The sequence below is a fragment of the Chiloscyllium plagiosum genome, unplaced genomic scaffold (assembly GCF_037043375.1).
Source record: "Chiloscyllium plagiosum isolate Xiang-an unplaced genomic scaffold, Cpla_swu_hap1 HiC_scaffold_1, whole genome shotgun sequence".
NCBI lineage: Eukaryota > Metazoa > Chordata > Chondrichthyes > Orectolobiformes > Hemiscylliidae > Chiloscyllium > Chiloscyllium plagiosum.
Window position 1 is genome coordinate 162,311,090 of NW_028270139.1, and position 24,346 is coordinate 162,335,435.

Below are 24,346 nucleotides of genomic sequence, written 5' to 3' on the forward strand. Positions count from 1 at the left end.
ACAGCAAAAATGGTCCATATGGCCTCACTTTGCCTTCTTTGATGTTAGCGAGTAGTGGGTTCAGAAAATGATTCTTTGGGTGTGTGAGCTTGCCTTGGTTGACCTAGTTGGGGAGAAAGTGAGGACTGCAGATGCTGGAGATCAGAGCTGAAAATGTGTTGCTGGAAAAGCGCAGCAGGTCAGGCAGCATCCAGGGGACAGAAGAATCGACGTTTCGGGCATAAGCCCTTTTTCAGGAATTGGTTGACCTGGTTCTCTAATGTAATGGTTTGTAATGTTATTGTGCTCTCTTGGTAATAGGGATCCAGATTCCACTCATCAAGACGGGAGAAATATGGCAACGTGTTCAAGACGCATCTCCTGGGCCGCCCGCTGATCCGTGTGACTGGTTCCGAGAATGTGAGGAAAATCTTGATGGGTGAACACACCCTGGTGAGCAGCCAATGGCCACGCAGTACCAGGATGCTACTGGGTCCCACAAGTCTGACCAACTCCATTGGTGACATTCATCGCCAGAAGAGAAAGGTGAGCGTTTTAAAGAGAAACTCCAACTTCCCCTCCCATCCTGCACCATGTCCTCCTCAATTTGTGTTTATTGAACCACATTGACCCTAGTCTTGATCATGGAATTTAGATCTTTGTTTTGAAATCTGTCCTTGGCCACTCATAGATTCACAGAGTCGTTGAGCATGGAAACAGTCCCTTCGGTCCAACTCATCCATGCCGACCAATGTTTCCCACTCTGAGGAAGGGTCACTGGGCCTGAAACTTTGACTCTGATTTCTCTCCACAGATGTTGCCAGACATGCTGAGCTTTTCCAGCAATTTCTGTTTTTGATCCCAAACTAAACTAGTCTCATTTGTCTGCATTTGACCCATATCCCTCCAAACCTTCCTAATCACGTGGTTGTCCAAATGTCTTTTAAGTGTTGCAATGGTACCTGTATCTACCGCTTCCTCTGGCAGCTTGTTCCATATATGAACCACCCTCTGTGTGAAAATGTTGCCCCTTAGGTCTCTTTTAAATCTTTTCCCTCTCACCTTAAACTTATGCCCAGTAGTTTTGAATTCTCCTACTCTAGGGAAAAGACCTTTGCTATTCACCTTATGATTTTATAATCCTCACTAAGGTCACCTCCTCACCCTCCTGCACTTCAGTAAAAAAGTCTCAGCCTATCCAGCCTCTCCATATAACTCAAGCCCTCCAGTCTCAGTAACATCCTTGTAAATCTTTTCTCCATCTCCTCTAGCCCCACTAACCTCCAAGGTGTCTGTGCATCTCTAACAGAAAGGGCATGATGACACTAGAGAGGGGATAGAGGAGACTTACAAAGATATTGTCAGGACTGGATTAGTGCAGCTTTGAGGAAGGGTCAGACAGGCTTGAGATGTTTTTCTGGGAACAGGGATGGCTGCGATTTGATTGTGATGTGCAACATGCTGAGGTGCCTGGATGGAGTGGATTGGAAAGACCTGGTTGATTTAGCAGAGAAGTCAGTACTGAGGTGGACAGAAATTGATAGTGGGAGAAAGTGCGGACTGCAGATGCTGGAGATCAGAGTCGAGAGTCTGGTGCTGGAATAGCACAGCAGGTCAGGCAGCATTTGAGGAGCAGGAGAGTTGACGTTTTGGGCATGAGCCCTTCATCAGAGATTGAAAGTGTTCGGTAGTAGGATCAGAGAGCAGATGAGGCAGTATATTTTGTCGGGATCCAGAACTCGCTGCTGAAGACAGTAGTTGAGATAGAGACCATCAATTCATTCAGAATGTGTCTGGATGAGCAAGTATTGTCAGCTGCAGGGTTAAAGGTCAAGAGCCGGAAAGTGGCATGAGGCTGGAAGGCTTGTTTCTCAGCTGTTGGGCAGAGTGGCCTCTTTCTGGGTTACAAACGTTCCACAGACTTTCTGAGATTCTAATTCCGACCTCTTGAACTTCCCTGATTTCAGTGACTTCACCACTGCCTGTTGTGTCAAAACTCTAGACTTGGGAATGCTCATTGTTAAACCTGTCTACCTCCTGCCAAATGCTCTTTAAAGCCAATATCCTCAACCAAGTGTTTGGCTTTCTGCTTTAATATTGCTTTACACATCTCATTGTCTGATGATGCTTTGGAATATAGATAGATTAGTATTTCCTAGTACAAACCACTGGAGTGAAGATTGTGAGGGGTTGAGGTAAGCATTGAGTGCCTGGGAGGGGAGGATGTTGGTGTAATTGATTGGGATAGGCTATGGGGGCATGGGGATTATGACTGCTGGGTTGAAAAGTGGTTGGTGTAGAAATCAGGCCTCACATGACAGGATACCCCCTCCTGCAAGTTCCCCTCTAAGCCCCCTCACCATCCTGACTTGGAAATGTATCACTGTTCCTTCACTGTCACTGGGTCAAAATCTTAGAGTTCCCTCCCCAGGGGCATCGTGGGTCAACCGTTTGACTGCAGAGGTTCAAGAAGTCACCTTCTCAAGGGTAACTAGGGATGGGCAATAAAAGCTGGCCCAACCAGTTGATGTCACAAAGAATCACAGAGTCATCGAGAGGTTTGGCATTGAAACAAACCCTTCGGTCCAACTCATCCATGCTGACCAGATATCCTAAATTAATCTAGTCCCATTTGCAAGCACTTTGCCCATATCGCTCGAAACCCTTCCTATTCATATACCCATCCAGATGCTTTTTAAATGTTGTAATTGTACTAGCCTCCACCACTTCCTCTGGCAGCTCATTCCAAACACGCAACTCCCTCTGTGTGAAAAGGTGGCCCCTTAGATCCATTTTAAATCTTTCCCCTCTCACCCTAAACCTATGCCCTCTAGTTCTGGACTCCCCTACCCTGGGAGAAAGACCTTGGCTATTCACCCTATCCATGCCCCTCGTGATTTTATGATGCTCTTTAAGGTCACCCCTCAGCTTCTGACACTTGGGGGAGAATAGCTTATTCAACTTCTCCCTGGAGCTCAGACCTTCCAGCCTTGGCATCATCCTTGTGAATCTGTTCTGAGTGAATTAAAAACAGTTAAGTTACGTTGAGGGGAAAGATAAAACTGAACATTTAAAGGACTTCCCTGGTTACCATTGCTGGCCTCAGAGTTGGTCAACTCTAAATTGCATCCTGTGACTCCTCTGAGGATGTAGGTCACACCCAGTGTAGGAATCCTTCACTTGAAAACACCTTGGTATATTTTATTACAGTAAAAACGATGCTGTTGGTTACTTGCTAGACCAGATAAAAAAAAACAACAGATGGAACATCACCAAGTTCACTGTCTGCTGTCTGTTAGTGGCATGGTATAACCATTATGACTAATCTTCACGAATGACATGGTACCAATTAGTTCCCCTGACTCAGCAATCCCACAATCCACAGCACTGAAGAAAATACGCATAAGACCTGACTTTATCACATTGCTGTTTATAGCAACTTTCAATGCACCTGTTGATTGGAAAGCTTTGCTACATTAGATTAGATTAGATTCCCTACAGGGTGGAAACAGGCCCTTCGGCCCAACTAGTCCACACCGACCCTCCGAAGAGTAACCCACCCAGACCCATTTCATCGCTGACTGTGCTTCAGGATGTCCCGAGGTGGTGGAAGATGCCATATAAATGCAACTCAATGCTTTAATTATAAAACTGAGGAATTGTTAGAGAAGTCACATGTTCCTCTCAAACATGTTACCAAATGCCATGTCTCATGCTAACCATATCACCCGCATCCCAAAATATTATTTCCTGGAAGAATTCTAGCACATCTGAATGAATCAAAGCTAATAGCTTTCTTGCTCTCTCTGTGTTTGACAACTGAGGTTTCCTCGAAAGATCCCAGAAGCAAGGTTGTTTAAAAGTGGATTCTTTTCAGTAATTCCAGCAAACTTACCTTTATCACATGTCTGTCAGACTAGAATGATTCCTGAACATCTCCAATTCTACTTTGCCTTTGTCTGCACTGCTCTCTCATCCAGTAAGGTGGACCCGAATGCCTACCTCTGTAGCAAAACATTTGGTCACCTGACCTAACAACTCCTTACATTACTCTGTGTCTTACCCTGCTTGATACAGCCCCTCTGAAGCACCTAGTATTATCTCCGTGCTGTAAGTGTACTATATGAATCCATTGTTGTTGGTAGGATCTTGTTGTTTCCAATCTGGCTGATCTGTTGCAACATTTCATAAAGATGTGGAATGGGCTATAAGGTAATTTGGCAGTTTTCACATCTTGAAGATATGAAAAGTCTGAAATAAAATGCAATATCTTTCTTGGGAGACAGAATCTCTCTCCTCTTAGTTCAGAAATTCAACAAGGGACAAGATGCAGTGCTCCTGGGAAAGAATACACTTGAGTAGGAGGCAATATGGTGAAGGTGAGGGTGTGGTTGATAAAGGAAAGTAGAGGAGGGTTTTGCAAAGTAGAACAGCTTGATTAGGAATTGGATAAGTGAGACTGATTAGCAGAAACTAGAAATATTCCTGTGGGCCACCACACTCCTTCAGATGTATCTACAAAATAATTATTATACCACTAACTAATTGTCTGATTTTCAATTTCCTTAATACATCCTGGAGTTCTCTCATGTATGTCTTCCACATGTTACAGAGAAGAATAACTTGGGAGTAGGTATTCAGCCCACAGTGATATATACTCACAATCCAGGTCACACTCATTGATAAACATTACCAATGAGGGTCAATGAGACACTCTCGGCCTAATCCAGGTCAACTCGCATCAATCCTGACTCTTTAATGATCTCCATCCAATTCCACCTTGATTGGACAAAACACAACTCAGACACAGCCCAACACTACACGACTCAGCGCAATTGAGCTTACCCACACCAAACCTGAGACAGCCAACCAAGCATGATTCAACCCCACCAAATCCAACTCAAGCAACTCAACCCAATCTAACCTAACCCCAATCCAATTCAACTAACACAACCCAATTCAACCCAGCACAACCTGACTGAACCTGATCCAACCTAATCAAATCCAACTAACTCAATATGGTTGAACTTAACCAAGTTAATTCAAATGCCTTTCTAGGTTAGTTACAGGGAGAAAGTGAGGTCTGCAGATGCTGGAGATCAAAGTTGAAACTTTATTGCTGGAACAGCACAGCAGGTCAGGCAGCATCCAGGGAACAGGAGATTCGACGTTTCGGGCACAGGCCCTTCTTCAGGAATGAGCAGAGAGTGTTCAGCAGGAGAAGATAAAAGGTAGGGAGGAGGGACTTGGAGGAGGGGCGTTGGAAATGTGATAGGTGGAAAGAGGTCAAGGTGAGGGTGATAGGTCGGAGTAGGATGGAGGCGGAGAGGTCAAGAAGAAGACTGCAGGTCAGGAAGGCGGTGCCTGGCTGGAGGGATTCGGCTGAGACAAGGTGGGGGGAGGGGGGATGAAGAAACTGATGAAGTCCAAGTTCATCCCCTGTGGTTGGAGGGTTCCAAGTCGGAAGATAAGTCGCTCCTCCTCCGACCGTCGGGTTGTTGTGGTTTGGCGGTGGATGAGTCCAATGACCTGCATATCCTCGGTGGAGGGGGAGGGGGAGTTGAAATGCTGTGCTACAGGGTGGTTGGGTTGGTTCGTCCGGGTGGCCCAGAGGTGCTCTCTGAATCGCTCCGCAAGTAGGCGGCCTGTCTCCCCAATATAGAGGAGGCCACACCGGCTGCAGCGGATGCAGTAGATGATGTGGGTGGAGGTGCAGGTGAATCTGTGGCGGATATGGAAGTTTCCTTTGGGGCCTTGGAGAGAAGTGAGGGGGGAGGTGTGGGCGCAAGTGTTGCACCTCCTGCGGTTGCAAGGGAAGGTGCCGGGAGTGGAGGTTGGGTCGGTGGGGGGTGTGGATCTGACAAGGGAGTCGCGGAGGGAGTGGTCTCTACGGAAAGCTGATAGGGGAGGGGAGGGAAATATATCCTTGGTGCTGGGGTCTGTTTGGAGGTGGCGGAAGTGACGGCGGATGATGCGCTGTACATGGAGATTGGTGGGGTGGTAGGTGAGGACCAGTGGGGTTCTGTCCTGGTGGCGGTTGGAGGGGCGGGGCTCAAGGGCGGAGGAGCGGGAAGTGGAGGAGATGCGGTGGAGGGCACCGTCGACCACGTCGGGGGGGAAATTGCGGTCCCTGAAGAAGGAGGCCATCTGTGTTGTACGTATTTTGAACTGGTCCTCCTGGGAGCAGATGCGGCGGAGACGAAGGAATTGGGAGAATGGGATGGCGTTTTTACAGGGGGCAGTTACAGAGCTGGTTAGGTTAGGTACAGAGCTGTTTCACCAGTAATAGATTTTCTGAAATGATGAATTAACAAACAGCTGCAGAAGTTAATGAAATACAGAGTGTGTGAGCATGGGCCCTGAGAAATTAATTTTGCTTTACACCACAAGGACATCAGTGATTCAAGAAGACAGTCCACCACAACCTTATTAGGGATGGGTAATAAATACTGGCTGAGTTTTAGCACAGTTTCGAGGCATAGTTGCCTTTAGTGTTTGCAGTCTGATCTTTACTTTAAGGAAGACATATGTTCTCCAGTAGTCTTTCTCATTGTGAAGATATTCTCACCTTCTTCTGTTTACTATTTAACACTATTAGGATTAACTGATTGATGGTAAACCAACTCAGAAAGATTGTTTCCATGGCTTCTCCTGAGCCTTTCCCTATGACTGACTCAATGACACTCAGCCTTCTCTGGTGTCACTGTCTTTCCAATCTCATTCTTTTATCTCCTATCAAATGTTTCCCTCCTTCTGTTCGAGGCTTCTCCATGTATTCAAAGGGTTCAAAGTTAGCATTGTTTACTCAAGAGCTGGACAGTGGGTGTCATCAACTTATCCAATAATGAGGCGTCACAACAGAACTCATGTCTGTTCTTCCCCTAATAGGAAGCAAAGGGACACAGATTGGGGTGTGGAGTGGTGTGGGAAGGTAGAACTCTTGAATCTCTCTGTTCCCTGGAACTCATATGCTAACATGTTCCCTTAACCATCAAAACCTTGCTGTCCAGTACAGTAGTAAACAACATTGCAGATGCTGAAACTGCCGTGGAACTGAGTTAAGATTTCAAACTGAAGACCTTTCAACAGAAATGCTTTGTTGTGTCTGAATGGCATCATTTGGTGGTTTTTTTGGTGGTTCACAGGATGAGGGCATCGCTGGCAATATTCCTGATGAATGGCTTTTGCCCGAAACGTTGATTTTCCTGCTCCTCGGATGCTGCCTGAACTGCTGTGCTTTTCCAGCACCACTCTAATCCAGCATTTATTGCCCATCCCTAATTGCCCAGAGGGCAGTTAAGAGCCAAACACATTGCTGTGGGTCTGTAGTCACATGTAGGCCAGACCAGATAAGGATGGCAGTTTCCTTCCCTAAAGGACATTAGTGAACCAGATGGTGTTTTAATGACAATTGACAATGGTTACATGATCATCAGTGGACGTTAATTCCAAATTTCTTTCACAAAGTCTGAGCTTCACCTGCTGAAAATTTCCAGCAATTGCTGTTTCAATATGAAGCTTCCCTTTTCTCCCTCTCATTTATGTGTCTCCTCAGTCCGCATTCTCTCTTTTCCCTGAATGAAATATGGATTCCTTCAATGGGCATACTCTGACTTGGCACCAGTGTTTGGCTGAGCCTATTTTGTCAAATGGTGGTGTATAAAATGACTTAAGCACCAGGGAGAGTATTAACTGATGGGCCAATAACTATAAACCCACACAAAAAGCAGTCATTTGGGGGTATGCCTTTATTAAGAACACATAACATCACCCAGATTTCAGCTAAGTGGCGCGCAGTGGGAGGCTCAAAGCCTTTGTTGGAATGGGCTGCTTAAGTGCATCAATTGGAGCCTAAAGTATGAATTTCAGAACCATGTTCCTATTGAATCTAACTCAAATTGTAGAGGCTGACATGGGCCACATAGAACCCTGAGAGCAGTCCGTGTGAGGAACAGGGGTGTTTGGTCTGATGGTTCTCAATGCTTTTCCTCAATTTCTGTAATAAAGGAGATTGACATTATACCTGCAGGCAGGATGTCTTTCTCAAACTCAGGATGTTTCAGTGAATGAAGTGTGGTTACTGCTGTAGAAGGCAATGGTCTAGTGATTTTACCACTAGATATATTGATCCAGTGATCAAGGCAATGAGCGGGATTTGAATCTCACCATGGTTGAATCTGAAGTCAATTAAAATTTGGAATCACAAGTCTAATAACAATTGCAAAACCATTTTCTTTCTTCACCTGTAGGAAGTGGGAGTCGCTGGCTGGCCAGCACTTTTTATTGCCCGTCCCTAGTTGCCCCTTGAGAAGATGGTGATTAGCTGCCTTCTTGAACCGCTGCCTCCCGTGTGCTGTGGTTGATACCAATTTGGTTGAGGAATGTCCTTTTCGAAATGGTAACCTACTGGTTTTACCCAGCCTGACTCCTCTCTGGGCAACTAGGAGTGGGCAACAAATACTGGCTTGGCCAGCAATGCCCACACCTGCGATTGAGTTGGAGAAAGGAGCAGCAGTCAGCTTCAGCACAGCAAGCTCCCACCGAGAGCAGTGTGCAAACTGCCAGATCATCTGCCCTTTGTCATATCGGTGTATTGAGCAGGGACAGTGGGGGAAGGTTTCGTTCTTACAGATGTTACTTCTGACAGTGTAACACTTCCCTCAGCACTGCACTGGGGAGAGACAGGTTGTGTTACATGGTCAAATCCTGGGGTGTTGGTACCTGAACCTGCAACATGCTAAATCAGGTGGAACTCCTGACCCAGTTCTGCAGCGTCTAACTCTCTAGGATTGGACTGGTCTAAACATTGAGGTGGGAGCAGGCAAATGGCACATTTGCAACTTTTGTCAGTCAGAGCTAGGCACAGTACCAGCTCCCATCCCTGGCGTCACCTCCCCAGTTTGTGCAAAACTGCAATGGTGCCAAAGTCTGCGAGGAGGCTGTAATGGCAGTACATTACAACATGGGGGAGCTGCTGCATCAAGTAGCAGATTCGGGATGAGCTCTGGGCTAAATTAAGGAATAAATCTCCCATCAAGTGTCAGAAAGGAACCAAGCTCAGCAAAAAATTGTTAGTAAAGCCACCAGAAAATAAATACTTCCAGGCTGTGGGCTGTGATGGAATCGCATAGCATTAGTAAGGCCATTTTACCCATACTAATACGCTGAAAGATCTCTCCAATTGGCTCTTCTCCCCTCTGATGTTTCCCTATCTAAGTCCAGCAAATGTTTCCTTTTCAATCCAATTCCCTTTCGGAGGCAACTGAGGGAGATTGGATGAATTATTTGAATTGTGAATTCAGAAAGAAAATAATTTCTTGTTCTCTTTTAAACTTTCCAACATTCTTCCTGACAGAAAGCTCCCTTTCCTATGCCACCAGTGTACCTCACCCATGTGTGTGTGTGTGTGTGTGTGTAAGTGTGTGTGTGAGTGTGCTGTATGTGTGTGTGTGTGTAAGTGTGTGTGTGTGAGTGTGCTGTATGTGTGTGTGTGTGTGTATGTGAGTGTGTGTGTGTGGTGTGTGTGTGTATGTGTGTGTGTGAGTGTGTGTGTGTGGTGTGTGTGTATTTTTGAGTGTGTGTGTGTGTGAGTGTGTATGAGTGTGGTGTATGTGTGTGTGTGTATGTGAGTGTGTGTGTGTGTGGTGTGTGTGTGGTGTGTGTGTATGTGTGTGTGTGAGTGTGTGTGAGTGTGGTGTGTGTATTTTTGAGTGTGTGTGTGTATGTGAGTGTGTGTGTGTGTGGCGTGTGTGTGTGTGAGTGTGTGTGTGTGAGTGTGGTGTGTGTGTATTTTTGAGCGTGTGTGTGTGTATGTGTGAGTGTGTGTGTGTGAATGTGTGTGTATGTTTGTGTGTGCGCGCGTGCATTTGTGTGAATGGATGTGTGTTTGTGCGCATGTGTAGGTGTGAGGCATGCGTTTGTATGAGTATGTGTGTGTATATTTGTGTGAGCATTTGTGTGAGAGTGTGTATGCACGCATGGGTGTGTGTGTGTATATTTGTGCGTGTGTGTGCATGTGCGTGTGTGTATGTGCTTGTGTTTGTGTGCATGTGTTTGTGTGTATGTGAATGTGTGTTTGTGTGTTAGTGTGCATGTATGTGCGTGCGTGTGTGTATTTGTGTACATGTTTATGTGGCTGTGCATGTGTGTATGTAATTGTGTTTGTGTGCATGTGTGTGTGAGTGTTTGTGTGCATGCGTGTGTGTGTGAGTCTTTGTGTGTGTGTGTTTATGTGAGTGTGCGTGTGTTTGTGTGAGAGTGTGTGTGTGTCTTTGTGTGTGTGTGTATGTGAGTCTTTGTGTGTGTGTGTTTATGTGAGTGTGCATGTGTTTGTGTGAGAGTGTGTGTGAGCCTGTGTGTGTGTGTGAGTCTTTGTGTGCGTGTGTGTTTATGTGAGTGTGCATGTGTTTGTGTGAGAGTGTGTGTGAGTGTGAGTGTGTGTGCATGTGTGTGTGGAGAGGTGAATTACCGGAGGCACTGATTTAAGGTGATTTACAGAGGTGTATACTGGCAAGGTTTAAGGATTGATTAACAGACAGTAGGAATAAATGGATCATTCTCATATTGGCTGTGACTAGTGTGGTGTCATAAGGATCAGTTCTTAGGTTCCAGCTGTTCACAATATACATCAATACTTGAAGTGGGGACAAAATTTCCAAATTTGTGATAATAAACTCAGTGGGAATGTGAGTTGTGAGGAAGATGTAAAATGTTTTCAGGAGGATTTGGGTACCCACAATGAATGGGCAGGAACATAGCAGATGGAATTTAATGTGTAAAAATGTTATCCACTTTAGATGGATATTTTTGAAATGATGAGGTTGGTAAGAGTAGATATACAAAAGGACCTAGATATTCTTGTTGATAATTCACTGAAGGCTAACATGTAGGTGCAGTAAGCTAACACAGAACATAGAATAGTACAGCACAGTACAGGCCCTTCGGCCCTCAATTTTGTGCCGGCCTTTTATCCTACTTTAAGATCAGAAGCAAGGCTAATGGAATGTTAGCCTTATCAAAAGAAGATATGAGTTCAGGAGTAGTGAAGCCTTGTTTCAATTGTACAAGAGCTTGGTTGCACTACACCTAGAATGGAGTGTATAGTATTCTTCTCCTTGTCTCAGAAAAGTCATTATTGCCAAAGTGGGAGGTCTCACCAGACCTATCCCTGGGATGGTTGGACTGTCCAATGAAGAGAGATTGGACAAAGTGTGCCTGTATTCTCTAGAGTTTTGAAGAATGAATGGCGAGCTAATTGGCGAGGCAGTGACATAGTTGTATTATCGCTGCACTGCTAACCAGGAGACCCAGGCAATGTTTTGGGGACCTGGGTTCGAATCCAACCATGCCAGATGGTGGAATTTGAATTCAATGAAAATTTGGAATTGAGTCTAATGATGATATTGTCAATTGTTGGAAAAAAAAATCTAGTTCCCTAATGCCCTTTAGAAAAGGAAACTGCCATCTTTGTCTGGTCTGGCCTCCATGTGACTCCAGACCCACAGCAATGTGGTTGTCTCTTAACTGCCCTCTGGGCAATTAGGAAGGGGCAATACATGCTGGCCTGACCAGTGATGCCTTTATCCCGTGAATAAATTTAAAAAAACACAGCAAAATCCTTAAAGGGATAAACAAAGTGCGGGCAAGATGTTTCTCTACATAGAAACCGAAATTGCTGGAAATTGCTCAGTAGTTCTGGCAACATCTGTGGACAGAAGTCTGAGTTAATGCTTTGGGTTCAGTGACCATTCCTGAGAAGGTATTTGTTTGGTCAGGGAGTCCAGGAACCAGGGCACACAATTTAAAAATGACGGGAATGCCCTTTAGATTGAGCCAAGGAGAATTTTGTTCACCCAGAGAGCTGTGAATCTTTGGCATTGTCTATCCCAGAGCGCTGTGGAAGCTCAATCTTTGAGAATGTTCAATGTAGAAATTAATAGATTTCTGATTAGGAATGGGTTACAGGGATAGAGTGGCTAAAAGGCATCAAAGTGTTCACTCAGACGTGGTCATGTTAAATTGTAGAGTATCCACAAGGGACTGAATGGTATAATCCTGTTTCTATATCTTTCCCTCTGATGGCAGATGTGGACAGTCACAGTCAGAGTTTACAGGGTGTTAGGATGCAAATATTCATATTACAGAGCAGATTTACAGCAGTTACATTGCAGTGTATTACATTGAAAGTCTCCAGTGTGTTTATTACAAACCTACAAAATGCTACAGTGTGACACTAAATGATATGTTGACAGCCTGCAGTGTGTTGCACTGTGAGATGGCATTGTGTTATATTATAAGCCTGTAGTGTAAGAATATGGCACCTTCCACTGAGAACTGCCTTAAAGTAACACGGTACATACAGTGATGTCCTCACCAGTTGATACTTTGTTTTATATCAGTGCTGTCATCTATAACCTTTGCCAGCTCTTTTGCTGTCTACAATTCACTTTACTTGCTTAATCATCACCGTGACACATGGCAACAGTTCCCAAACGCTACTGTGCACACTTGTGTCTTTATTATTTAACAGTGACAGTCAAATATCTCAATGCAAGGACATAGAGCCAGCTTTATAATTGAGAAAAATGGGATTGATTTACTTTGTGGCAGGGATGGGTGGAGCCAGTCTGAACCTGGAGATTCTTTGAACAGCAGACAGCTGAAAGTGAATTATATAAATGTATAGAAACAGGGCCAGGAAAATCTTACCTATTCTGAGACCAGGAAAACCACCTCCACTGAGGCTGCTTTTAAAGGTCGGGAGCTGAATTGTTCCATTCCCCTCTGAGTCCGAGTGCTGCCAGTATACACTCTCTCTCCCGTTCTCATTCTCCTTCAGAAACAATGAATGATTGACATCAGGAGCACTTACTCTAGCATCAGGGAAAAAATAACAGACCTTTCGCCAAACATTCCATGCATTTTTCATAGATTTACTAACCTATCCACATTCACACTATATCCCTCAGTCCTTCGAGCTGTAGCCCTCAATCTCTCCTCACTGTATCCCTCAATCCTCTCTCCATACCTCTCTCTCTATCTGAATCTGTCATCCTTCCTCTCTAGTCCTTCACTATAATGCTCAATCTCTCCTCTCAGTATCCCTCAATCCCTCCTCATTGCACCCTCAAAAACTTTTAGTTGTATGCCCCAATCCTTCCTCACTTAATCCCTCAATACCTCCTTACTGTCCTCACTAGATATCCTCAATATATCCTTCAATCCTCTCTTTGTATCCCTCAACCCCACCTCACTGTGTTTTAATTCCCCCTCTCTATATCCCTCAATCTCTTCTGACTATGTCCCTCACTCCCTCCTCACTTTATCCCTCAATCCTTCTTCATAGTATCCTCAAATATTTCTCATAATATCCCTCCAATTCCTCCTCACAATACCCTTAATCCCTCTTCACTATATCCCAAATTCCTTCTCTCTCTATCCCCCAATGCCCCTCACTCCCTTCTCACTGTGTCCCTCACTCACTCCTCACTGTATTCCTCACTCTCTCCTCACTGTATCCATCACTCCCCCTCAATATATCCCTCACATCCTCTTCATTGTATCCCTCACTCCCCCCTCACTGTATCCCTCACTCCCACTCACAGTATCTCTCACTTGCCCCTCACTGTACCCCTTACTCCCTCTTAATTGTTTCCCTCACTTACTCCTCACTGTATCCCTCCCTCCCCCCTCACGGTATCCCTCAGTCCTCCCTCACTGTATCCCTCACTCCCCCCTCAATGTATCCCTCACTCCCTCTTCATTGTATCCCTCACTCCCCCCTCACTGTATCCCTCACTCGCTCCTCACAGTATTCCTCACTCCCCCTCACTGTACCCCTCACTCCCCCTTCACTGTATTCCTCACTTGCTCCTCACAGTATCCCTCACGCCCCCCTCACTGTATCCCTCATTCCTCCCCCACTGTATTCCTCACTCCCTTTTCATTGTATCCCTCACTCCCCCCTCACTGTATCCCTCACTCCCCCCTCAATGTATCCCTCACTCCCACTTCATTGTATCCCTCACTCCCCCTTCACTGTATTCCTCACTTGCTCCTCACAGTATCCCTCACGCCCCCCTCACTATATCCCTCATTCCTCCCCCACTGTATTCCTCACTCCCTTTTCATTGTATCCCTCACTCCCCCCTCACAGTATCCCTCAGTCCCCCTCACTGTATCCCTCACTCAATCTTTATTGTATCCCTCACTCCCCCTCACGGTATCCCTCACTCCCCCTCACTGTATCCCTCACTCCCCCTCACTGTATCCCTCACTCCCCCCTCACTGTATCCCTCAATTGCGCTTCAGCAGAGTGAGTTGGGAATGTTGAAAAGACTGAGACTTTTCCCAAGCTGGGGATCTGAGTCACTTCACCACCGTGGCCATTGGGATCTTTCCACAGGGGATTAATTTTACCAGAGGAACTCAGTGTTTCAGAACAACACCCGGAAATGAAACAGCATCAGCAAGATCTGTCCCATTCAGTAATGTTCTGAATTTAAAACAGCACTCTTTGAAGTCAGCAAATGAGAGCATTTATCAGTGAGGCTGATTAAAATTTACCATGTTCCCTTTCTGCATTGATTAGTGTCAATTCGGGGGAAAAGGGAATATCTGATTGTGGTTAAAAACTCATCAGTTTCAATAATGTCTCTTAGGGACAGAAACCCATCCTCTTTAGCTGGTCCATGTCTCTATGCAGCAGATGTCGATTCCTAAATTCCCATCTGTGTTGAAACTGAGCAGTAAATGCTGATCTTGACCCTGATGCTGGCTTATGGAGAAAGAGCTAAAATCTCTGTTGATTGTCTTTTAATTCCCAGATCTTTGCCAAGGTTTTCAGCCATTATGCCCTGGAATGCTACCTTCCCAAGATCCAGCAAGCCATTCAGGATGGTATTCGAGACTGGAGCAGCAGTGGGGAGCCCATCACCGTTTACCATGAGGCCAAGAAGCTCACGTTCCGTATCGCAGTCCGGGTCTTACTGGGATTCCGTGTATCTGAGACTGAACTGAATCTCTTATCGGAAAGCTTTGAACAACTTGTCGCCAACCTGTTCTCCTTACCTCTAGACTTTCCATTTAGCGGTTACAGGAAGGTAGGTTGCTTAAGGACAGAATTCTGCAATCAAAATTATATCTCCGCTAATGTTAATCCAGCTCCCTCACACTGTCACTCAGTAACCTCTCTCTCCCCAGTGCCCTGTGTTACTGACTGTATCTGTGCTGATATTAATCCCGCTCCCTCACATTGTCATTCAGTAACCTCTCTCTCCCCAGTGCCCTGTGTTACTGACTGTATCTGTACTGATAATCCAGCTCCCTCACACTGTTACTCATTAACCCCTCTCCCCCAGCGCCCTGCCTTACCGACTGTATCTGTACTGATGTTAATCCAGCTCCCTCACACTGTCACTCATTAATCCCTCTCCCCCAGTGCCCTGCGTTACTGACTGTATCTGTACTGATGTTAATCCAGCTCCCTCACACTGTCACTCAGTAACCCCTTTCCCCCAGCGTCCTGTGTTACTGACTGTGTCTGTACTGATGTTAATCCAGCTCCCTCACACTGTCACTCATTAATCCCTCTCCCCCAGCGCACTGTGTTACTGACTGTATCTGTACTGATGTTAATCCAGCTCCCTCACACTGTCACTCAGTAACCTCCCACCCCCTGCACCCTGTGTTACTGACTGTATCTGTACTGATGTTAATTCAGCTCCATCACACTGTCACTCAGTAACCCAACTCCCCCAGTACCCTGTGTTACTGACTGTATGTGTACTGATGTTAATCCAGCTCCCTCACACTGTCACTCAGTAACCCCTCTCCCCCAGGGCCCTGTGTTACTGACTGTATCTGTACTGATGTTAATCCAGCTCCCCCACACTGTCACTCAGTAACCCCTCTCCCCAGGGCCCTGTGTTACTGACTGTATCTGTACTGATGTTAATCCATCTCCCACACACTGTCACTCAGTAATCCCTTTCTCCCCAGTGCCCCGTGCTACTGACTGTATCTGTACTGATGTTAATCCATCTCCCACACACTGTCACTCAGTAACCCCTTTCTCCCCAGTGCCCCGTGCTACTGACTGTATCTGTACTGATGTTAATCCATCTCCCACACACTGTCACTCAGTAACCCCTCTCTCCCCAGTGCCCCATGTTACTGACTGTATCGGAACTGATAATCCAGCTCCCTCACACAGTCACTCAGTAACCCCTCTCAGCCAGCGTCCTGTGTTACTGACTGTATCTGTACTGATGTTAATCCAGCTCCCTCACACTGTCACTCATTAACCCCTCTCCCCCAGCGCCCTGCCTTACCGACTGTATCTGTACTGATGTTAATCCAGCTCCCACACACTGTCACTCATTAATCCCTCTCCCCCAGCGCCCTGCGTTACTGACTGTATCTATACTGATGTTAATCCAGCTCCCTCACACTGTCACTCAGTAACCCCTCTCCCCCAGCGCCCTGCGTTGCTGACTGTATCTGTACTGATGTTAATCCAGCTCCCTCACACTGTCACTCATTAATCCCTCTCCCCCAGTGCCCTGCGTTACTGACTGTATCTGTACTGATGTTAATCCAGCTCCCTCACACTGTCACTCAGTAACTCCTCTCCCCCAGCGTCCTGTGTTACTGACTGTGTCTGTACTGATGTTAATCCAGCTCCCTCACACTGTCACTCATTAATCCCTCTCCCCCAGCGCACTGTGTTACTGACTGTATCTGTACTGATGTTAATCCAGCTCCCTCACACTGTCACTCAGTAACCTCCCACCCCCTGCACCCTGTGTTACTGACTGTATCTGTACTGATGTTAATTCAGCTCCATCACACTGTCACTCAGTAACCCCACTCCCCCAGTACCCTGTGTTACTGACTGTATGTGTACTGATGTTAATCCAGCTCCCTCACACTGTCACTCAGTAACTCCTCTCCCCCAGCGTCCTGTGTTACTGACTGTGTCTGTACTGATGTTAATCCAGCTCCCTCACACTGTCACTCATTAATCCCTCTCCCCCAGCGCACTGTGTTACTGACTGTATCTGTACTGATGTTAATCCAGCTCCCTCACACTGTCACTCAGTAACCTCCCACCCCCTGCACCCTGTGTTACTGACTGTATCTGTACTGATGTTAATTCAGCTCCATCACACTGTCACTCAGTAACCCCACTCCCCCAGTACCCTGTGTTACTGACTGTATGTGTACTGATGTTAATCCATCTCCCACACACTGTCACTCAGTAACCCCTTTCTCCCCAGTGCCCCGTGCTACTGACTGTATCTGTACTGATGTTAATCCATCTCCCACACACTGTCACTCAGCAACCCCTCTCTCCCCAGTGCCCCGTGTTACTGACTGTATCTGTACTGATAATCCAGCTCCCTCACACAGTCACTCAGTAACCCCTCTCTGCCAGCGTCCTGTGTTACTGACTGTATCTGTACTGATGTTAATCCATCTCCCTCACACTGTCACTCAGTAACCCCTCTCCCCCCAGTACCCTGTGTTACTGACTGTATCTGTACTGATAATCCAGCTCCCTCACACTGTCACTCACAACTCCTCTCTCCCAGCGCCCCGTGCTAGTGACTGTAACTGTACTGATGTTAATCCAGCTCCCTCACGCTGTCACTCAGTAACCCCCTCTCTCCCCAGTGCCCTGTGTTACTGACTGTATTTGTACTGATAATCCAGCTCCCTCACACTGTCACTCAGTAACCCCTCTCCCCCAGTGCCCTGCGTTGCTGACTGTATCTGTACTGATGTTAATCCAGCTCCCTCACACTGTCACTCAGTAACCCCTCTCTCCCCACTGCTCTGTGTTACTGACTGTACCTGTACTGATGTTAATCCATCTCCCACACACTGTCACTCAGTAACCCCTTTCTCCCCAGTGCCCCGTGCTACTGACTGTATCTGTACTGATGTTAATCCATCTCCCACACACTGTCACTCAGTAACCCCTCTCTCCCCAGTGCCCCGTGTTACTGACTGTATCTGTACTGATAATCCAGCTCCCTCACACAGTCACTCAGTAACCCCTCTCAGCCAGCGTCCTGTGTTACTGACTGTATCTGTACTGATGTTAATCCAGCTCCCTCACACTGTCACTCAGTAACCCTTCTCCCCCCAGTACCCTGTGTTACTGACACTATCTGTACTGATAATCCAGCTCCCTCACACAGTCACTCAGTAACTCCTCTCTCCCAGCGCCCTATACTAGTGACTGTATCTGTAATGATGTTAATCCAGCTCCCTCACACTGTCACTCAGTAACCCCCTCTCTCCCCAGTGCCCTGTGTTACTGACTGTATTTGTACTGATAATCCAGCTCCCTCACACTGTCACTCAGTAACCCCAATCCGCCAGTGCCCTGCGTTGCTGACTGTATCTGTACTGATGTTAATCCAACTCCCTCACACTGTCACTCAGTAACCCCTCTCTCCCCACTGCTCTGTGTTACTGACTGTACCTGTACTGATGTTAATCCAGTCCCCTCACACTGTCACTCAGTAACACCTCTCCCCCAGCGCCCTGCGTTGCTGACTGTATCTGTACTGATGTTAATCCAGCTCTCTCACGCTGTCACTCAGTAACACCTCTCCCCCAGCGCCCTGTGTTACTGACTGTATCTGTACTGATGTTAATTCAGCTCCCTCACACTGTCACTCAGTAATCCCTCTCCCCCCAGTACCCTGTGTTACTGACTGTATCTGTACTGATGTTAATCCAGGTCCCTCACACTGTCACTCAGTAACCCCACTCCCCCCAGTACCCTGTGTTACTGACTGTATCTGTACTGATGATAATCCAGCTCCCTCACGATGTTACTTCCCAGACTCAGCAATCTGCATCCCTACGTATCTCTTGATCAACAAAGAACGAACTATGTCCTCATCTGTTGACCGGTGCTCCTTTTTACAGGGAATGCGAGCCCGGGACAATCTTCACAAATACCTGGAAAAAGCCATCAGTGAAAAACTGCAGTGCAAAGAAGACAAGGATTACTCTGATGCTTTGGACATTCTGATAGACAGTGCCAGGGAACAAGGGAAAGAACTCACTATGCAGGAACTGAAGGTAATAAATTCATCCATATCCCATTCCCAACAAAAATACCACGTGCGTGCCATTAGTTGGAGTGTCAGCTGGGAGCAGAACTGGCCACTATCAGGAGGCACAGAGCTCGATTTTTAACTTTGTCCTCCCAGTCCAGCACCAGCTCCTCCACATCGTGTTCTCACAAAGCGTGGTCGAAATTTGTAACTCTGCCACAAGTGTCAATTGATGTGAGATTGTTAGTCAATTTTAAGGTGAGATTATTAGACTGCAATTATTGGAGATATTATGGGATAAGAATAAAGTAAACAGGAGTAGGAGTAAGCCATTGGTCCTCTCAGCCTCCTCCACTTTCAATAGTTGATGGTTAATTTTTATTTTAACCCAACTCCACATCTTTGCCTGAAGTCAATATCCCTTGATTTCCCTGATGTCCACAGATATATTGATCTTAGCCCTGACTGCAGTCATCAACTGAGCATTTACAATATTCTAGGGTAGAGAATTCCAAGGATATCTCAGTCCTAAATGACCAGCCCCGTATCCCAAGACTGTGCCCTGGTGTTTTTTTAGATTACATTATATTACTACCGTATGGAAACAGGCCCTTCGGCCCAACAAGTCCGTACTGACCCTCCGAAGAGTAACCCACCCAGACCAATTCCCCTACATTTACCCTGAACACCCTGGGCAATTTAGCACGGCCAATTCACCTGACCTGCACATCTTTGGATTTTGGGAGGAAAACGGAGCACCCAGAGGAAACACACACAGACACGGGGAGAATGTGCAAACTCCACACAGACAGTCACCCGAGACAGGAATCGAACCCAGATTCCTGGCGCTGTGAAGAGCAGAGCTAACCACTGAACCACCATTCCCCCCCCCCCCCGCCACCACCTTCACAGTGTCTACCCTGTCCAGCCCTTTCAGAATCTTCCTGAGGATGCCTCTCGTTCCTTACAAACTCTTCCAGAGAGTAAATCCTTAATCTATTCATCTTCTGATCATTGTCTTGTGGGTATACAGGGAATGAAGAGGTGTGACAGGTTAAATAGCTTCTTGCTGTCATTGTGCAACTAAATGAGCAATGTTTACCACCCATTGTGTGAAGAATCCTTCCTTGATCTCTCTCCTGAAACTCGATAACTTTCAGACACATCTCCCAGATAGATGCTCTCTATCTGAAGAAAAGTCACACCCGACTTGAAATGTTAACTCTGTTTCCCCCTGCATAGATGCTGCTAAGACTCTGCAACATTCTTGATGTTTGTTTCAGGTTTCTAGCAACCACAGTATTTTGCCTTTATTATTCTCTGTCACCCTGTCAGCATAACCTTCAGAAGTTTCTCCTGAACTCTCTCTATTGCATTTATTACTGACGACCTTATGTTTATAGAACATAGAACATAGAACAATACAGCGCAGAACAGGCCCTTCGGCCCACAATGTTGCGCTGACCTGTGAACTAATCTAAGCCCATCTTCCTACACTATCCCATCATCACCCATGTGCTTATCCAAGGACTGTTTAAATCTCCCTAATGTGGCTGAGTTGACTACATTAGCAAGTAGGACATTCCACGCCCTTACCACTCTCTGCATAAAGAACCTGCCTCTGACATCTGTCTTAAATCTGTCATAATTTGTAGTTATGCCCCCTTGTACAAGCTGACATCATCATCCTAGGAAAAAGACTCACTGTCTACCCTATCTAATCCTCTGATCATCTTGTATGTCTCTATCAAATCCCCTCTTAGCCTTCTTCTTGCCCATGAGAACAGGTTCAAAGTTTCTCAGCCTTTCCTCATAAGACCTTCGCTCCAGACCAGGCAACATCTTGGTAAATCTGCTCTGCACCTTTTCCAATGCTTCCACATCCTTCCCAAAATATGGGGACCAGAACTGTACACAATATTCCAAGTGTGGCCGCACCAGCGTTTTGTATAGTTGCAGCATAATATTGCGGTTCCAGAACTCAATCCCTCTACCAATGAAACCTAACACACCGTATGCCTTCTTAACAGCACTATCCATCTGGGTGGCAACTTTCAGGGATCTATGTACATGGACTCCAAGATCCCTCTGCACATCCACACTACCAAGAATCTTTCCATTGACCCAGTGCCTTCCTGTTATTCTTCCCAAAGTGAATCACCTCACATTTAGCTGCATTGAACTCCTTGCTTTGGACAAACATGAAAGCAGGAACTCTTTCCTTCTGTCTTTGGAACAATTCATCATTTTCTGTGAAAAAGGCACTCATGTGGTGCACTAATGTGCATCTAAGATCATAAGAAATAGGAACAGGAGGTGGCCATTCAGCCCCTCGAAGCTGCCCTGCTGTTCACTGGCATCATAGCTGATCTGAAACTTCCGACATCCACTTTCCTGCCCTTTCCCTATAGCCCTTGATTCCCCGATGGACCAAGAATCTATCTCAGCCTTAACTATGTGCAAGGACTCTGCCCCAACAGCTCTCGGTGGCAAGGAGTTCCAAATGCTCACGACCCTCTGAGAGAAGAAATTCCTCCTCATTTCAGAAACCCAGACTAGCTGGGCACAAGGACCTGTCTCTCTGAGAAAAACCTAATGTCATTCTCAATGTGTCACCTCCCTACTTCAGGAATCTACAGTGGAACTGATCTTCGCTGCCTTCGCAACTACCTCGAGTGCGACGACATCACTCATCTACGAGCTCCTGCAGCACCCTCTGGTCCTGGAGAAACTGCGGGAAGAGTTGAGGAGTAATGGGATCCTTCACAATGGCTGCAAGTGCGAGGAGACCCCCAGGATGGCTGTAGTGGTACGCCTCAAATATCTGGATTGCATCATCAAGGAGGTCTTACGTCTGCTTCCACCGGTCTCAGGCGGCTACAGGACGGCATTGCAGACATTTGAGTTGGACGTAAGTGCAAATCAAGCCCTTCCCTTCACAAGGCACAGCAAAACGTAAAAGAACCTCTCTTCGTGGAGCCCAGGGCATGAGCTGTAAAACCTTCCAGTGTGCTGTACAGTGAATGAATTATCATAGAGTTCAGTAAGCCCAAGGCTCACTTGCCTTTTTCCATCTGCATTGCTGTAATAATAACTGAGTTGCTGATACATCACAGCAATCAAAATAATCAAAATCAAGCACTTGAAATATCAGAACATTCAACACTTTGAGTCAAGTGCGGGAAAGTGGGATTAGTGTGGATAGGTTGGTGCCGATCCAATGGGCTGAAGGGCATTTTGTATGCTGTATGACTTTCTGACTAGATTCCATAAACCTAAGATACTCATTGAAGTTAAAATAATGAGCGATTATAAATGATTCAATCAATTAAGACGCTTATGAGGAAATCTAGGAGCAGGGGACAGAGTTGGAAAAAGAAGGTATCGCCCATCTAAGACAGAGATATGGAGAAATATCTTCTCTCAGAGGGCTGTCAGTCGGTGGAAATCCCTCCAACAGAGAGCAGTAAGGCTGGGTCATCGATATATACACGGCTGAGTTTGGCAGGTATTTGGCTGATATGGGGATGTCAGAAAACTGTGGTTAAGACCAGAATCTATTCCACCATTATTGAATGCCAAGGCAGGATTCATGAGTTGAATGGCCAACTCCTGCTCATTTTTCTGATGTTCTCGCATTAATAACTTCAATAAGAAATTCATGAAAATCTTTCATTGGAAAGTGAAAGTAGTTACTACAGGTCTGATCTGACACTCTGCTTCAGCATTCAGTCCAACCACCCACACTCAGTAGCTGCAGGGTGTACATCGACAAGATGCCCTGCAGGAATTCACCAAAGGTCCATAGCTAGCATCTTTCAAACCCCCGACCACTTCCATCCAGAAGGACAAGGGCAGCAGATACATGGGAACACCACCTCCTGCAAGTTCCCCTCCAAGCCACTCACCACCCTGATGTGCAAATATATCGCCTTTCTTTCACTGTCGCTGGGTCAAAATCCTGGAATTCCCTCCCTCAGGGCATTGTAGGTCAATCCACAGCACATGGACTACAGCAGTTCAAGAAGGCACTTACCCCCCCGCCCCCTTCTCAAGGGGGCAACTAGAGACGGCCAATAAATGCTGGGCCTAGCCTGCAATGTCTTCTTCCTATGTGTGAATTTAGAAAAATGTTAATTTCCAGGAGAAAGTTGATAAGTGAATTAGGGAGGAAGATAAACAGGGTAGGATTAAGTGGGAAGACAGAAATACCAGTATGGGCCAAATAGTCTATTTCTTTGATGCAAATTCAAGTCAGTTTTTAGAGTGATTTTGAGCTCCTTGAGCTGTGCTGGTGGAGGTGAAGCCTCTGATGCCATTCCAGTCTGGGATGCTACAGCAATGCATCCGAGTTTATGGCAGTGTTGTTGGTATTTAAGTATCCAGCAGCCTCATCTCGGAGTTGGGAAAGGGGCATGTATTGAGACCCCCTCTGATCACAGGCTCGAGTCTGACAGTCCAGTGCAGTACGGAGATCAGTCTCAGTGTCTGTCTCATTGCCATTCTGATGAGGCCTTGAAATAAAGCACTAGCTGTTCTCTCTGGCAGATTCAAAATAATACCGACATATTCCAAACATAATTTGTCGTTTGCCCATCATCAATAAAACAGATTACTTGATCTTTAAAAGTGCTGAATAATAATGAAGTGAAAAGCTTTGGGGTATCCAGTTCTAGTTGCCTTGTTATAGTAAGGATATTATTAAGCTGGAGAGGGTTTGGATAACATTGATCGGGAAGTTGCCAGGAAGGCTATAAGGCTATAAGGAAAGGCTGGATAGGCTGGGACTGTTTTCACTGGGGTGTAGGAGGTTGAGGAGGTTGACTTGATAGAAGTTTATAAAGTCATGAGGGTTACACATAAGGCAAATAGCAAATGTCTTTTCTGTAGGGTTGGAGACTAGAGGGCATATTATTACGGTGAGAGGAGAAAGATTGAAAAATGATCGAGGGGCAACTTTCTTCCACAGGGTGTGGGATTAACATCCAGAGGAAGATTTGGATGCCAGTATAGTTACAACATTTAAAAGACATTTGGATAAGTATATGAATAAGAAATGTTTGGAGGGATATGGATCAAGCACAGGTAGGTGGGACTCGTTTAGTTTGGGATTTTTTTTTAGATATTAGAGGAGATTACTTAAAGTGTGGAAACAGGCCCTTCGGCCCAACAAGTCTACATCGACCCTCCGAAGAGCAACCCACCCTACATTTACCCCTTCACCTAACACTACGGGCAATTTAGCATGGCCAATTCACCTGACCTGCACATTTTTGGACTATGGGAGGAAA

The 24,346-nt window shown here is 46.0% G+C and overlaps 1 protein-coding gene across 5 annotated transcripts in view; it reads left to right on the plus strand.

Moving 5' to 3' along the window:
* cyp26b1 (cytochrome P450, family 26, subfamily b, polypeptide 1) overlaps nucleotides 1–24,346 on the plus strand; it is a 59,394-nt gene that overhangs the window by 32,472 nt on the left and 2,576 nt on the right. For all 5 annotated transcript variants that reach the window (XM_043690169.2, XM_087991902.1, XM_087991907.1 and 2 more), the window contains exons 3-6: nucleotides 301–525; nucleotides 14,805–15,080; nucleotides 18,925–19,080; nucleotides 21,685–21,966. In XM_043690169.2, coding sequence (XP_043546104.1) covers nucleotides 301–525; nucleotides 14,805–15,080; nucleotides 18,925–19,080; nucleotides 21,685–21,966 — 939 coding nt within the window. The remainder of the gene's footprint in view (nucleotides 1–300; nucleotides 526–14,804; nucleotides 15,081–18,924; nucleotides 19,081–21,684; nucleotides 21,967–24,346) is intronic.